The sequence below is a fragment of the Anser brachyrhynchus genome (genome assembly GCF_964034855.1).
Source record: "Anser brachyrhynchus genome assembly, chromosome: 7".
Taxonomy (NCBI): domain Eukaryota; kingdom Metazoa; phylum Chordata; class Aves; order Anseriformes; family Anatidae; genus Anser; species Anser brachyrhynchus.
In genome coordinates this window covers 8,951,126-8,968,251 of record NC_137701.1, presented here as the reverse complement: position 1 = coordinate 8,968,251, position 17,126 = coordinate 8,951,126, and the positions used below count along the sequence as shown (strand labels likewise).

Genomic DNA, 17,126 nt, shown 5'->3' with positions numbered 1-17,126 from the left:
GGGAGGAGGGGGGTGTTTTTTTTTTTGTTTTTTTTTTTTTTTTGTTTTTGTTTTTTTTTTAAATCCCATGCATGTGAAAAACACATGCTTCTGAACTGCAGGCCAGATGACAAGTCCCAAATACTTACAGAGGGTCCTCATTGATACAGTCTGACGTAGACATTTTAGTTAGAAAAATAAGGGAGACAGTGTTCTTGCTCTCCCTTTAATTTCCGCCAAGATTTCTAGTTATGGTGTGCATTAATTATGTGTAATTTATCCATGAGAAAAATGGATGTTCTATAAAAAATAGTGTCATAATTCAACACAAAGCTAAATCCAAATTTTGAATCTCTCTGACAAAGTTCTCATTGACAGTGGGATGAGGCTGGGACCATCAAGGCTTAATTCTGTCTCTAATAGTAGCATTGGACTTCTTTAAGCAAACTAGATTTATATTTATTTTTAACAACACTGGTATATCATGTACTGCTTAAGGGCTGTGATCCCTTGTCTAAATACGTCATTGAACTTTCTGACTTACTTTTTTTCTCTTGACATTAAGCTTTCAATCAAGTAGGATCAGACAAAAGCCCCTTTGGCAGTTGCTTGACAAGGCAAAATTGAAATAGTTGTCATTGTCCCATGCAGTGTTACCCCAGACAAATATATTTCTGTGTGTGTGAAAGAGGGCAGAGCATCTTGTTTTATTTCTCTTCAGTTCCCATAACTCGTTTTTTATTTATTTCACAGATGATGATAAAACCAAATTGGGGGTGGGAGTGGGCTGGGGGCGTTATGGACTGACAATTCATAGATTTTCGTGAGTGACCCAAAGCCATGCCTAACTTCCTTATTTAGATGTTTCTGAAAACACTGAATATTAAACATTGATGTTTATGTGGAAGTACTGAGGTAAATAGGAATACACATTGACATAATAGAGTCCAAACCCATATGTTCCAGTATTGTTTAGTCCAGTGGTTCACTTTCTACCAATATCTTCTTTTTTCTGCTCAGACAACTTTGTGGTCGATTCCAGTTCTTGTGTTCGTGCGTGTCCGAGCTCCAAGATGGAGGTTGAAGAAAATGGTATTAAGATGTGCAAGCCCTGCACTGACATTTGTCCTAAAGGTAGGCAGTAATTTGGTATAAATTTTCTTGAATGTAGTCTATACTCTAGTAGACCAAAGCAGGGTGTTAGTTTGGCATGAAATATGTATGAGTATGCTGTAGAATACTTGATATTAATAGCCTTTGGATATCCACAGAACTTTGAACTATGTAGGCTGTGTGTGAAATGTGTTCCTAAATACAACAAAATGAAAATTTATTCAGTTATAATGGTAATATAACTAAGCCAATTACTTTTGCTTAGATAAAAATGAGGGGGATTTCTTCGTTGGTTTTAGAGAAATCTGAAAGAATTCTTTATTATATCATTTTAATGACTCGTATTTCCTGGAGGAGTTTTGGAACTCTCCTTTTGTCATCCCAAAGGAGGCTACGCTAAAATTCTGCCTTTGGTGTATGGTGTGTCTCCCACTTGTCACTACAGCATTAGGTTTCCATTTATTTTGTCCGTTCTCTAAAAATATCTCTGTTTTCCCAGAATATCTATGTTTACCCAGAATATCTATGATTTTCCCATATCTTCCTTTTCGCAGAAAACAGAAAACTGTTTTCTAGTCTTTCTAGAGGACTAGAAGTTTTTCAGTGACAGGTGTCAGTCCTCATCAGTACTACAGATTACTTTGCTGTCCTGAGCTCTAGGGGAGGCTTTCTGCTCCCTGTTTGAATGTCTCAGGAGCAAAACACCATCACTTTTCCCGCATGGGCTTATGCTGTTTTTCAGTCCTAGAGGAAGCCCTGTCTGAAAAGGAATTCACAATGAAGCTACGAAAACACTGTAAATCAGCAGTCACTCCACATGGCTGAGACAGACAAACACAGATATTTCTGCCAAGGCTGGGAAGTTACACACTGAATTCTAAGTGTGTGTAGTGTCCTGCCCTTCAACCTAATTGCAGTAAACAGTTCCACCCCCCACCCCCCTCCAGAAAGGTACATTTTCAAGCACATCAATACATATGTATTGTTCTTGCCAAGCTCTTAGCCTTGCTTAATGGGACAGAGGGAAGCTATTACATTTGTGTAAAAGGTTCAGGTGTGGTGTTAATAGTTGCCATTTGAGGACTTCATTAGGGAGATAGTTGTATTACCTTACAGAAGTTGTGAAGGTTTTGTTCATGTGTGCATCACGTGTCCCAGAACATGTAACTGAATTACATTTGAAGGCCAGACAGAGAAGATTTGTCACACGGTACCAAAATTTCTTCAGGCCTCTTTATTTATTTACTGAGATGATGAGGAAAGAACTTTTGTACTTCCTTTATAAGGCGCCTTCTGGTGTGTGAATGGTAAAGTTCCCAGGTCCCCCAGAGCCAAGGGACCCGCTGAGTTAGCAGACCCCTTCCTTTTGTAGTGAGTAGTGTGCAGATAGACCACCCAGCCAGCTGCTCTAAGCCAAGTCCTCATGCCTCTGTTCACAGAGGGCTTGAGAGGGAGTTTTGGGGGTTCATACTGGCCTTGAGAGCACTGTGAAACAAGGTGTTTGCCAGGATGCCCTTCTTTGACAGGTACTTAGACTTACTGTTTTGAATGGACACGTGGTTTTGGGGAATATGGGTGGAGTACCATTTTGACACCTCTCTTCAGCTTTATCTCTGAAAGAAACGAAGACTTGCATTTAGAAGACCAATGTGTTCTGGTTCAGTAATCATTTTTCCTAGTTGTTTACACCAACTTCTTGTTTTGGCAGCATGTGATGGCATTGGAACAGGGAGTTTAGTGTCGGCTCAGACGGTGGATTCCAGCAATATTGACAAGTTCATAAACTGTACCAAGATCAATGGCAACCTTATCTTCCTCGTTACTGGGATTCATGGGTAAGTGACAAAATGGTAAGATGTTATGTCATAGTGCCAGCCAAAACCAGGAGTGTACACCTCTTACTTACGGCTGCAGGCTTCTTGTGCTCAACAGCAGATCCAGGGTAAATAAGTTTTCTGACTTAGTTGTGAAGGAAACTGTTAATGGGATTCTTACGATTCAATCTATAGGAAAAGAAAGAATGAAGTAGATGGCACTAGAAGGAGAAAAGCCTACTATGATCTTTGGGTACTGTAAATTGTCAGAGCCTGGCTGGTGGTTGTTGTGCGTGTTTGAAAGAACAGTCAGTTGGTTTAAATTACGTATATTACAAGTTTGATTGCAGAGATGTGCAAAACTCAGGGGTACTTAAATATGGTATTTTGGTTTAAATATCTTTGTATGTTGAGTAAGTCTTAATAACAGGTGATGTGGAGGTACAGAACCAGTATTTGGAAATCTCACCAATGTCTCTTTTGGAAAGAGCCCAGCCAAATACCTAGCCTCTTGCTGTTTATAGTTCGATGCACTTTGTGTCATTGTATCAGAAGCGAATGCGTGGTGCATATTCTGCAAGGATGGGATGTGTCCAGGGAAAGCAGGGTTAATTTATTTTGATCAGGGGAGGCCTATTGCAAGCAGCTACTTCCTTGCTTTGCACTCTTTGTCACTGAGAGCGCACACATACAGCTGCGTTTTCTTACTAATTCAAGCCTTCGTACTGTAATTGGCCATGGTAAATTTTATGTGATGCTTCGAGGTATTTCGGGCCCTTTTAAAATGGGCAGAAGTCTCAAAATGTGCTACAAGATGAAACTCTTTTTCCTACTCTGTATATAATAGGTATACACATGCTTTGTTGCACATAATAAGTATACACATGCTTTGTTGTACACTAACAGTACAAAGTATTCAAGTACTTCTACCACTGTATAGTCTTGAAGTTTTATCATGCTTTTTAGGCTTCTCAGAGCTTTCAGTACTGGTTGCAACTGGTTGTCAAGATTTGTGATACTAAATAAATTCCCAGATTAACTCCATGTTTGCAGTTTCATGGCATAGTGTGAGAGTGATGAACTGAACTTCTGCAGGCAGATCTGAAGTGGAATTCTGGCAGCAGATCTTTTGTTGGTCTTACCTTCAGGTATGTTAAGGTGGTTGACGCTAGGTTGTATGGCTCAAATTTACCTACTAGGTGAGGTGGAAAGAAATGTCTCGTTTCCTAGACTTGATGTGGTGATTGGTTGTAATGCTTCTTCACCTACAGCTTGACTCCAGCCATTTGAAGGTTGAAAATCTGCTTCAGTGGGGCTCTGCAGCTCGCTCATTTTTAAAAGGCCAGCAAAAGTGAGCTTTGACTGCATAGTTGGCCTTCTCATCTCTCCAGCAGGGAGTACAGTGTGGAAGGTTAACATAGCATAGTTTGAAACACTTTAGTTTGAATGGTTTAAGGAAAAGCTGCTTTGGACCTGGGAAAGTCTGGAGAAGGTCATGCAGGAGTCAGTGCTTGCACCTTAATGCTTCCTCATCTGGCCAGATGACTGGCCACGAGGCTGGCTGTAAATCTGTTGAATCCTACCTGGCAGGAAGTACTCAATAAATGCAAGGTAGGCAGCTGGAGGAATTGAGCAATTCTCTGTGTATTAAGTGAAATGCAAGTTTCAGTATTAGAGGAGCACTTGTTGCAAAAGTTGCATTGATTGTAGAGTTACAAGGTGAGTCACATTAACAAATCTGTTGAAATTAAAAGGAGCAAAACCAATCTTGAATAAAACCATGTCCCTTGGGAAAAAGAAAAACTAAATTATTGACTATAAAGCAGGGAGTTAAAATATGTTGCTGTATTTTAATAGAAGAAAAACTTTTAGGTCAGTTAATATTGATACTGTGTAGAACTTTGTCTCATTCTTCATGAACAAAGCTCACTCCAACCAGTCTTAAGCACGAAGACACCAAGTTCTGCAACCCTAAATTGTTCCACAGCATAAATTGTGGTAGTGTGTACTAAAAAAAATAAGAGTGCTAAAATAACTTTGCATTTCTGGGACAGAATTTTGTTTAAAATTTCTGTTATGTTTTGCAAATCAGTAGTACACAAAAGAAATAAAAAAGCACTAGCTACCTACAGAAGCAGTTTATTACATAGATGGGCAGTATAGAGCAAAAACAATAAAATAAAAAAAATGTCCATTTGAACTTCTAGTTAACTTCTGTTACAAAGTTGTTTACTCAGTGAACTGCGGCTTCTATGTGTGAATTTTCAGCATTTCAGATTGTAGGGACTTCAAGTCTAGCTGTCTGTGGGGAACTGACAGATGTTTTGTAGTGGCAGAGAATTCAGTGAAAGATGCTAAGAGTGGATTTTGTTGTTTTGACTGGTAACTTTGTACTTACAATTGATGCTGTCATATTTTTGATCCTATCATTTTGTAGCCTTTCTGATCTCTGAGCTCTTAAACTTAGTCTCTATGCCTTTGTTACAATGTGTATGCAAACTATGTGTTTAGGTAGGAACTGTTTCCAGGGTTAATTATTTATGGTTGTATATGTAGAAATTATATAATTCTGAATTGACTTTAATTAGAGTCTGGATGTGAAGTGGGATAAAGGTAGGCCTAAATTTTGGTGAGTTGGTAGTGCTCGTTCTTTTGAGGTAGTACTCTGCCAAAGTGTGTGGATGAAGTGTTCTTCTTAAAGATCCACATCTCTGACCTGGGACAGAGCACGTTGGCTAGAAAATGGGTAGGAACCCTACAGCTCAGGTGCAATTTTTTTTTCTGTTGTTTTCGTGTGGTTGGGGTCCTAAAAAGCCAAGCTGCCTTCTGGATGTGCTGCTGCCTGTGAGGGGGTGTAGTTTGAGGACAGACAGCCTTAACTAGCAGCAAATGCTCCTTGTTGCAGCAGGAGCAACAAGCCCTCAGTGCTAGCCAGCTTTTTATCTTCCCTTTAGTTGTCTGTCTGCAATTCCACAATCAGATGAAACTCTTATTCTTGGAGCTGTGAAGTCCAGCTGAGCCTATTCTACTGAGAAATCTTGTCTCTGCTAAGAATGGTAGATAACTGCATTAGTCTGCAGTTTTAGAAGTTGATAAAAACATGTCAGGCATTTGCCTATTAAGGGGGTTTAAATTTGTATCCTTAAAGACCACCTTATCTTAGGATTTGGAGGTGAAATTCAGCAGCCCTCATGTTCAGTACAGTCATGGTGTTTCCTTTTTAGTAATGCATTTTAAAAGCGAAGTGTTGTGTTTCTGTTAGGTAGTACAAATTTGTCACCTACTTTTGAGAGCCCCAAATTGTTAAAATTACATTTATATGATGCTTCTGTGGTCCACTGGGCTTTGTATTGAGGTTTAAGAATTTATTTTGTTTTTACTGTCCTAGTCACCCCCACAATAGTTAAAATGACCCCATCAGCCTGCCACAGCACAGGCAGGTGAAGCCTGTCCCCAGAGACAGCCTGGTTGATTACCAACGTGTTCCAGTTCCAGGAGTTCTGCTCTTAGAAAGCAGGAGGAGAGATGGAAATGTATGTTGCACCTTTACTGAATATGTTTCCTACCCTCACAAACCCTACAAAAATACCATAACATTGTGTTACAGAAGAACCTTCTCCTGTATTTTTAAAGGACCTTTTTTTGTTTGAGTTAGGCTTTTACTCCTTAAATAATGGGAGTGTCACAGTATGTTTCCTGTTAGTGGACATTGTCCAGGCAAATGCTCTTCACTCCTTCAAAATAAAAATAATAAATAAAAAAAAAAGCTAAATAATGTCACTGTCAAAATCAGTCAGTCTCATCTTTTCATGCTATAGCATTCCTAACTTAGAGATTTTTATGTTTGACGGGGGTATTTCAGTTCTTTAATGACCAACTAGCTTGGCAAGGATCTGTGCTTCTTGATGTTCCCTGTTTTACACCTTCTAAACAGTGCATCCTTGTAATGTCCAAGGTCAGGCACTGCCAGCATGCTCTTAGTTTTCTTCTGTTTTTAGCTTGTTACTTGTTTCAGTAGCAATTTTATAAGTACAGTCCTGGCAGCGTGGTATTAAAACTATCATTTAAGTTTGTCTTCCTGGAAAAAATGTTGAAAACATGCATCTTGTCCTTTAGGGATATCATCCATAGTTGTTCAGAATCCATTAATTTTCCAAGAGCATAAGTATTTACTCAAATATTGATGATTTGATCCTTCAAGATAGTGAGCACCGTTTTTTCCCCTCAAGGTGACTTGGGAGAAGTTTCTACAGATTCTGTAGAATCAACAGTCTGACAAAATTGAAAACAGTCTGCAGAAACCTGCCACATATGCTACCGAAAAGCCAAGTGTTGACTTCCTATTCTGAAAGAATTTCTACGTGGCATAGCTTTGTGAACGTGACTTTTTTGTTTATTCATAGTATCACATTTTGTCCATTTAATCTTTCAGGGATCCATACCACACAATCGCCGCTATTAATCCGGAGAAATTAAATATCTTCCAAACAGTGAGAGAAATAACAGGTAACAAACCCTTCTGATTTGTACAATCTGAATTTCTTCTCATTTTGCATTTATGGTTGTGATTTTTTCTTAAAACTCAGTGTATTGTCAATTTAACAAAGTTTAATACAGAACAGCTCCAGTATCAGCTATTATTAACAAGTGTATTGTCATTTTGTAACGAGTACAGAACGAACATTGCATTCGGGGTACACAGACACCAGAATACCAAGACCTTATTGTTGAGTGGGCTGGGGGTCTTGGCACAGTGCTAGCAAAGTGAGACAAGTGTTGCAAACACCAGTTGTGACAGCGTCTGCTCTACCACTTAAGTGGCATTATCCCTGTGCTTACAGATGTACTGCATTTCAGTCCTGTGCTGAAAAATCATAGGGAACTGCATGTATAGAAATCTTTGTAGAATAAAATAAGTAGTTCCACTTTCTGCCTGTGCAGAGACTGCTTTCCAGTGGTGACTGATCCTCACGCACACTCAGAAAGGAATGCAGGTTCTTTGTTTCAGGAAAGTCTTATCTTTGTATGCATCAAAAAGGATCTCTCAACTTCTGTCCTAATCCTAATTCTGTCTGCGGCCGCTAAGAAGCATCTGGCTGGCAGGCCTTGCAGATTGCAGCCTGTGTTTAGGCTGTTGAAAGTCTGGCTGTTAGAAGTGGACTTAGTGCTATGACACTGCTGCTGTGACACTGCTGAAGTCTTCCTTTGCCTTCCTGGAGGAGACAGTGCGGAGCAGGCTGATGAATTCCCACACAGTAGCGTGCAGCATTCATTACTTATTTCTTTCTTTTACTCAAGCCAGCACTGTCTTTCAGTTAAAGGTTAGGCTTGTCTTCATTCACATACGTGATCAAGCGGTCTTTATGTCTGAAATGACTGATGTTCCTGTTTGCCTTTACCTCCTTCAGGGTATTTGAACATACAGTCGTGGCCTGAGAATATGACAGATTTCAGGGTGTTTTCTAACTTGGTTACAATTGGTGGAAGAGCTCTGTATAGGTAAGGTACTTTCTCTGTTCATGGAATTGTTTTTTATTAGTCTTTTATTTGGTAGCTCAGAATGCGACATCCTTCTGGAAAGGCATCATAAACTAGTATGTTTTCTTTGTTACCAAGTTATTCGTTAACAGTATCTTCGATAAGCACTTGTTTTTTTATGGGCAATAGCTCTTGAATGTAGTTATGTTAAAAAAAAAAAACTAAAAGAAAAAAAACCTTAGAAGGTCTTGGGTCATTGCTGTAGCTTTTAAGTCATTGTTCAGAAAAAAACTTCATACAATTTTAAAATATGTTGGAATGTGAAATGTAAGCTGAAAGAAACCACTAAAACTTAGCCTCGTTATCTGGAAGCTTGTATGGGTGTGAACGGAGGTGCAGGCTCATGTGTCCAAAGAATGATCTGCTCTTAAGGAGCCATAAAAGATAAATACATGGAAGAACGCTGAAGTACTCAGCAGATGGGGCGTGTGTTAGCTGTGTAGTGCCACTTTTACCAAAGATGTTTCAATATGAGCACTCGTACGGAGGAATTGATTTTGAAGAGAAGAAAATGCAGTGAGAAGTAATGGAGGAGCACAAGATAGCTGAATGATGTATAGAGCAAACTCTGGTTCCCAGTTGTGTAAATGTAGTAAATCAGTCATGGGATTCTGCTGGCATCTTAAACAGCAGGCCAAGCAGATTATGAATAGCAGTGAAACCTTGAGATTGAATTACAGCCCAGCGTTCTGTTTGGAAGCAGCAGTTTTTATTTAGAACAGCTGGAAAACAATTACAATCATTAAAATACAATAACTTAAAGGTTGCCCAGAAACTGGCTGTTGTCTTCACTCATCAGTAGTCATATGTGCAGTCATTCACAGATTATACACACAGTCATTTGCCTCTTCCTTTGATGAAGAAAGGAAATAATCATATATTACAATAAAAGAAAAATGAAATGTAGAAAGTAAGTGGAAAAATTTCCTTGAAAATAACAGTTTCTGCCTGTATTACTATAAATGACATTAATTTGACGCCTGACAGAAGATGTTAATACATTTTGCATAACTTTGTCAATTTTTCTTTAGCACATAAACTATCATAATATTAATTCTGTTGTCTTGGGGGAGGAACAGATTTTTCTAAAGTTTTCTTAACTGCACTTCATTTAAAAAAAAAAAAAGCATATGAAATTGAACTGTGTTTGACTTAGAGTGGTTTTGCTGGCTGCCTCCCGAGACTCACAGTTTGCTATCATGATTCTGACAGGGTTTGTAACTTTCTGGGCAAAAAAAAAGGGTTTTGACTCACAGAACATTTATGTCACCCCTAAAGACATGTTTTCTGACCAAATTTCAGCGTTGCAAAAAAAGATCATTTTGCCATTAGAAACTAATTCTAGTGGGAAGTTCTCAACCAGCCCTTGTAAGTTCCACCTCCTGGGGCTCATTCCTGTTCTTTTGTTTTTGTCACAGTGGCCTTTCCTTACTCATCCTAAAGCAACAAGGCATTACCTCTTTGCAGTTCCAGTCCTTGAAGCAAATCAGTGCTGGCAACATCTACATAACAGACAACAGCAATCTGTGCTACTACCACACAGTCAACTGGACCAGTCTTTTCAGTACGCCCAGTCAAAAGACAGTGATTCACCGAAATAAAAAAGCAGAGAACTGCAGTAAGTACTGTTGCTCGGTGCAGACCTTCTTGCTTATAACTGGCTATGGTTGGAGTGAAAATGGTGGAGCTACTGAGGATAGGGTGTTGTGGACAGGCCAGAATTCACCTGGTGTCACCTGGCATGAGCTCCATGAACATCAGTGGATCATTGATCATTTACGGAATCTGTAAATACAGCCCAGCCTCTCTGAGGAGATTTATAGGCAAATAAAGTGTTTTAAAGTATGAAGGAATTGAATGAGAGGGGAGAGAAAGCACTGCTTCCTCGCTGTGGTGTGAACATTGGAGAGAAGAGATCCAGCTTCCTAAACGGGGATTCTGAAGGCTATAAATGTGTAGCAAATACGGTGTTCATGGAAGGCATTGATTTGACAGTTTTGAAAATTACAGCCCTCTTCTTATGGGAGTACGTTTAGCATCTCTTGCTTCTCCTACTCCGCTTCATCAGAGTGGTCCTGTCTTACTCCAGAAAGGTTGCTTTTGGGACTGTTTTTGGTAATGGAATTCTCCTTTCTGTACTCAGCCTATCTGATACCGGGTACTAGCAGACTTTCAGCTGGGGCTGAAAGACACCTGGTCTAAGGTCATTGTACTGAAAAACAGTGCTGTGTAGCAAATGAAATAGAGTGCTTAGGCAGAAATGGCACAGCGACTTGCATTAATACAGTCATGTTGTAGCAGCAACATAGTTCATTTTGAGCATCTGTTAGGCTGCCAGAGAGGAAGTTCATTAAATTGCTGTGTGTTTAAATGATATGTCTGTTCTTTGGGGTTTGGCCATCCAGAAGTGTATGCTTTGGGTTTTTTTCAGGCTATGGTCTTACTTTCAAGTTAGTCTTTTAGTTCTTTTTTTTTTCTTTTTTCTCCCTTTGAATTACTATTCTGTTCTGCTTTGAAAGGCTTTATGGCTGTGCTTATCGCTGTAGTATGAGGGTAGGTTCCAATATCTATCGCCTCTGGTCGGTTATTTTTCTCATTTCTTCTGCTGGGTGAGAGCTTCACGAAGCGTAAAGCCTTATTTGGTATGTCTCTATGTGGGATTTTGTTGGCTGTTTACCATTTTTTCTACCGATGAGTTAAATAAGTGCCTTTTGCTGCTGAAATATATTCCAGTAGGATCTTAGTGGTCCAATCTTGCTGTGAGATATAAGAACCTACGAACCTTCTAGAGGAAGGTGCAGGATTCCTTTCCACCGTGTGAAAAACTGCTAACTGGGGGAGAAGGATCTTGTTCCTGGTGCTCTCTGCTGTTTTGACATCTTTGCTTGTTTATAGCAAGATTGGCTCTAGCTGTCTGATAATGATGCATCATTTAAGGAAACAACAAAACTGGCTCTCTTCTGTCCGGAGAAATTCAGTATGAAAATGAAGCAGTAATGGAGTAGAGCATAGTCTTTGTATCTTATACAGTAGCACTTCCTCTTCGCTTCAAGCTCTGCATAACTTACAGACCACATGTTAGAAGACAATGAAAAACTACTCAGTGGTGAACTTTGTACAGTGCTTTTCCCTTCATGGAGCAGTGTTTTACTTGACTGGTTTGGAGAGCTTGGAGACCTAGCTGAAAACAAGTTAGGAGTATAGTCCTGTACTAGTTGTCAGGATTGCTTTGTCAAATATCTTTGCCCTTTACTATGATCACTAAGTTTGGGTGTGTTTGAAGTGCCCCCAGCTGTTGAAACACGTACTTCCTGAGCAAATGGAAATGAGAAGAGACCGTCAAATCGTCCTCTTGCACTGTCTTGTCAGTACAGGTGCACACAAAGGGAAAATGTAAACTTTATTTGACTTCCAGCTTGTTGAGGATTTGCTTTAGTAGAGGCTTTTACTTTCTAGGAAGAAAACTGCTACTAAAGATGTTTTATGAAATTTAACACCAAGAGAATCTTCATGAGGAAAACAGAGCTCTCGTATTTCTCCGTAAGAAGCCATAGTGTAAGCTACACTACCGAGGGATTAGTTCTAAAAATGGACTCTAACCTGTGTTTATTAAATGGACTGTATTTAATGAACATAGGCTGTGGGCCAGGTTACTGAGTTCAGAAAGCAACGTCTTAGACTGCTTACTTCCTGAATCTTAAAGGGGAGCAGCGGTTCTCTCTGTGCACGTCTGTGTGAATGAATTGATTAATGTTTTGTGGCCTTCTGAGAGTCAGCAGTAGATGAGAAGAGCTATCCTGCTGCTTCAACTTCGCCTGTCAGTCAGCACCTCTCTGGGGTTAAATAGGTTCTGCTGCAGGTTAGATGTCTAACTAAAATCCTCACAATTACTTTGAGTAAGACAGAAGTGTTCCTTAGAGCCAGATGCATTTCTCCAGCATTCTTTGAAACGTCTGTGGTTTTCAGGGTAGGGCAACAGACTGGGGTTTTGGGGAGTTTTCTCTGAATCTCCCACTGCCTGAATGTTTGTTAGCTGAGGGCAAGCCGCTAGGGTTTCCATGTCTGCCTTCTGGTTGTTTAGCCTGTTTCAGGCCCTGATCCTGCGGGTGCTTGTGCATATGCACGGGCTTCTCTGAGTGACAAACAAGGCTAATCAGAATAGGGGGGAGTAAATGCAAATGCAAATCTGTAAGTATTTGCAGGATTGAAATCTAGCTTCTGTGGTGGAAATGCTATCTGTTTGCATGGTATCAAGCGGCGTGTCAATTATTAATAAAAATAACTATTAAAGATTGTTTTTCATATGGTTTCCCACAAAACAAACCAATCCAGACCATGTTAATTATTACAGCCACACTCTGGTGTGCTTATTATTAATCCTTTGTATATTTTGAGGCACTGTCAGCTTGTTATTGCTTTCTTCACTGCCTAGTGATTATTACTGCCTTAAAACAAATGACAGCAAACATTTAATACACTTGTAGCTTTTCTTAAAAAAAACATTTGAGCATGTGAGAGCTCCTAAGATCATCTGGTCAGCCTCATATAATAAGTGGCTTTTATTATGCATCACAAGATGGTGATGCATCTTTTTGATACCATTTAATGTTGTGTTCTGCTGAACACTGAAGAATTATTGAGGAAGCCAAATATTCATAGAAACGTTCAGTCTATAGTAGTGCTTCATCTGTGAGGTAGCGTTGGCCTAACAGTTTGGTGCATGTCTGATTTTTTTTTCAATGAGAATGATGACAATGGGCTTCAGTGAGTGGAAAACGCTGCAGGGTGTGATTAGCAGTGAGGGGCTTGTGAACTACATGGACCCTGAGAGATTCCTAGGCATGGAGGCTGGTTACAAGAGAAGAGGGAAGGATAAGTTGAGGCTTCAACAGCTGTTGCACTTCTAGCACAGTCTGACAGCGTCTCCCAAAGTTGTTTAAGAATTCACATGGCAAATGGGTATCTTCAAACGGCTAACCATAGAGGAAATTAATTGGAGAGTATTTGTCCAAAATACAGTGCATGGAGCTCTCAGAGAAGCACAGAATTTCCCTGGTAGGAAGGGACCTTCACGGAATATTGAGTCTAACTCTTGGCTGCACACAGGACTACCTAAAAATTAAACCAGGTATCTGGGAGCGTTGTCCAAACGCTGCTTGAACTCCATCAGGCTTGGGGCCATGACTGCTGCCCTGGGGAGCCTGTTCAGTGCCCGGCCAGCTCTCGGTGAAGAACCTTTTCCTCACACCCAGCCTGAACCTCCCATCACAGCTCCATGCCGTTCCCTTGGGTCTTCTCATCTAATATATAATTTTAAATGTTTCCTGCTATAGCCTGTGATGTTCATAAACCTTACTGTGTTATGAAGATGATTAACGCGGAGTTAAAGTTACTTGTTAGGGAATGTACTCTGGTGGTTAGATTTTACTTTTACTTTGTGCTGAAGTCAAAAATTGGCCTTTTTTGCCCAGCATGGTTATTTTATGGAACAGTTAGAGGTGATTCATGTTGAATATGAGAGCACACAAAATAAATCCAGAAAAAAATGTTTTTTTATACCAAGTTATTTAAATAATTGCTTTCAGCTCCGCTGACACCTGCAGTGTGTGGAGAAACCTTTCCAGGCAAAGGTTGTTACAAATGTGGTTGTTATGAATTATGTCAATTTAGCCACCAATTAACAACTTGAATAAATGATTCCACTGACTGCCAGGCTTGATGCAAAACTAACTGAAGGCTGCAGGAGTTTTTCTGTCGAGTTCAAGGAGCTTTGGATCAGGTCCCTAAGTATATAGCCAAATAACTTCTTTTTTTAGCTGACTTTCTTCTGTTCTAACTGGTTTGGGGAAAAACAGTGAGCCTTTCTACTTCTAACCTGTGTGACCCCTTTGATAAAGAATGAGCATTTGTTCTAAAACACCCAATCAAAATGAGTTCCTGTCAAAAGCTTTATTGTTCTTTCCTTGCACCTATGGCCGTGTGATAGCTGGAGCTTTAGAACTTTCTCAGTGTGTGAAAATGCCAAATAATACATCTAAAATTGAAACATCTCTTTAACCATCCATATACTTAAAGATGAGGAAGAAAGCATATCCACAAGCATAGTGGATTTTATAAGGTGTCCAAAAAAAAAAAAATCCCTATTTGCCAGGATTTGTTTATGAAAAGTTTTCTAAAAGACAAGAAATAAGCAGAAGGAAATAGTGTTTTTTAATTACTATTTTCTGCTGTTGCTTTTTTCATAAACTGCAGGTACTGTTGGCTAGATTTCAATAGGATAATCTTGATTTTCTTTACTGAATAGCTCTCGTTTCATTTGCATAACATTCACTCAGTATACTTTGAGTGATCTTGTAATAGAGTTCCATGCTATTTCAAGGAATATTTTAGTGCAATACTTTGTAAATAAATTCTTGATTCAGAGTACTCTAATAGTCGAGGGGGTAAAAGGACATGGCTAGTAATAAAAGCATGATTTCAGGTTACTAAAAAATTGAGAAAAATAGGAAACTGCCTTTTGATGACAAGAGTATGTAAAACAGTATTAGAACTTAAAATATTCTTAGGATTAAAAAGGAGAACAAAGGTATCTCTAAAGCAGTTTTTTTTTTTAGTTGTCTGACTACTACTTAAAGCCAGTCATTGACAGAAAAATAAGACTATTTGTATAAAAGGTTTGCTTATTTTGAAATGTGATAGTTTCTGGGCTCAGGGCAAGTGGGGGTTGGATTGCAGCATTTTTTTATTTTTATTTTTTTCTGTAGATTGAGCCTGAAGCTGTCTGGTAATCCCAGATGTCCTTGTGGCAGACAGTGTGAGGCAGGGCTCATTTCTTTGTCTGGTCTGGGTCTGTCACACGTCACCACCAGCCTGTATGAGATCAAGGGAGATGGGCAGACCAGGAGTCTGCTCTAAGGGAGGCCTCAAGTGTGCCCAAAATCCCATGGCATAACTGGGGTTCCCCTGAAATGACCAGCTGCATCACCTCGAGCTTTTTGCTGGGTGCTTCTGCAGGCAATGAACATGAAGCAGGCCCAAACTGGCCTTCAGTACCAAGTCAGTGCCTCTGTGGACCAACTGTACAAAGCTAGCATCAGACTGAAACGTCTAAAAGTAGGTGAGAAAGGAGATGTAGGCTACATGTAGCGTTTACAGATGTAAAACTTTTGCCAAACTTCAGCTTCTATGAAGTTTGGTCAGAAGCAGCATAGTGGAATTATTGACTTCTAGTTTCTGTAAGTGTTGTCATGCTGGTAAAAAATAAAAATTAAAAAAAAAAAAGGTTTAGGACAGTATTGTAAAACAACATTTTTCATGTATGCTCACAGTGGCTTTGTGTGCTTTGGTTCCTTTGACTTCAGCAGAATGACTCCTGATTTACAGCAGACTTCAGGCAAAGAGAATGAGATGTCTTTATGCAGTGGCATAAAGCTAAATAGCTCCGGTCTCTTGCTGTGTTGCCATCTTCAGGAATTAGTTCAGTCCAAAAGAAATTAAATGACCACCTGCAGTTACTGCTATTTTTTTTTTTGGCTGTGACTGACTTGACTTTTGATGCAAAAGGACATCAACAAGAAAACGTGCAGAATTATCTTTTTTGTTGTCATTAAGAAAATGTGGTATGTATTTTGTCACCCCAGCCTCGATATTTATATGTACAAGTATATGGATGTGTGTAAAAGACAAGAGTGTGCAGACTTACCTTATCCCAGGTTACTTGTGGTATTGTAGTGACCATGTAGCAGTGTTCACCTACCTGCTGAATTACTATGTTGTGTAGCAGAGCTGCAAAGGGTCAACAGCAGTGCTGCACAAGTAGGAGGTATGAATCTGTTCTTTTGTGGGTCGGTTTGCCTGCAAGGGCCAGAGGGCAACAAATCTTTGGGTTCCTATACTTCTTTCTACAAAGTAAAGACGAGATGTCATTTTTGGCACCGAACTATGAACGCGTTCAGGGAAGAAAAAGAAGAGAGGAGCTGGCATTCTCAATCTCCATAAAGCAAAATACCCAACTGCAAGATGAAAGGAAATAAGGAAGATGCTTCAGTCCTCTTCAGTCCTCTTGCCTACTTGCTACCTGCAGCCAGGGAGAAACATTTACATGTGCCACACATACAGTTGTTGTGTGTTTCTTCCTAAGAAGTGCTTTCCAATAAATTCAGTGGTCAGAAGCAGGGTGACAGTGAGCAACAGGGCAAGCAATGCATATCAAAAGAGAGCATCCTGCCGGTGAAGTTGAGGTGCAACTTCTTGCATCTCAGCAGGCAAAAGAAGGTATACGAATTCCCTTGGAAGGAACAGAAGAAGATAGAGGCGTGCTGTATAGATAAGAAAGATGGGCTTGATGAACCTTGTGCCAACATCAAACAATGCTACATGATGAAACACAGCGATTAAGGAGCAGTGTGCTCTCCCATACAGTTAGATGCTATGGCAGGTATTCAGTTGGATTAAATGTGGTATCTTATACACCATAGCACAGAATAACCAGGGTGAAAACATGCTGCAGAGTGTAGAAAGCATCTTCTGCTGTTTCTTTAACGATTTATAAGGACTTAGTGTCTCTCAGGTAATAAAACTCAGTGTACCCTTTAATTGTTAAGGTAGACTGCATGGCCAACTACTACTTACCTGCCCTATTCCAGCCTTGACACAGTGGAGACAAGACCATCAGGTATTTTG

At 39.7% G+C, this 17,126-nt stretch overlaps 1 protein-coding gene across 16 annotated transcripts in view; it reads left to right on the top strand.

Annotated features, from left to right (window-relative positions):
* ERBB4 (erb-b2 receptor tyrosine kinase 4) overlaps positions 1-17,126 on the top strand; it is a 580,719-nt gene that overhangs the window by 409,959 nt on the left and 153,634 nt on the right. For all 16 annotated transcript variants that reach the window (XM_080600555.1, XM_080600553.1, XM_080600542.1 and 13 more), the window contains 5 exons: positions 1,000-1,113; positions 2,801-2,927; positions 7,339-7,412; positions 8,315-8,405; positions 9,863-10,062. In XM_080600555.1, coding sequence (XP_080456681.1) covers positions 1,000-1,113; positions 2,801-2,927; positions 7,339-7,412; positions 8,315-8,405; positions 9,863-10,062 — 606 coding nt within the window. The remainder of the gene's footprint in view (positions 1-999; positions 1,114-2,800; positions 2,928-7,338; positions 7,413-8,314; positions 8,406-9,862; positions 10,063-17,126) is intronic.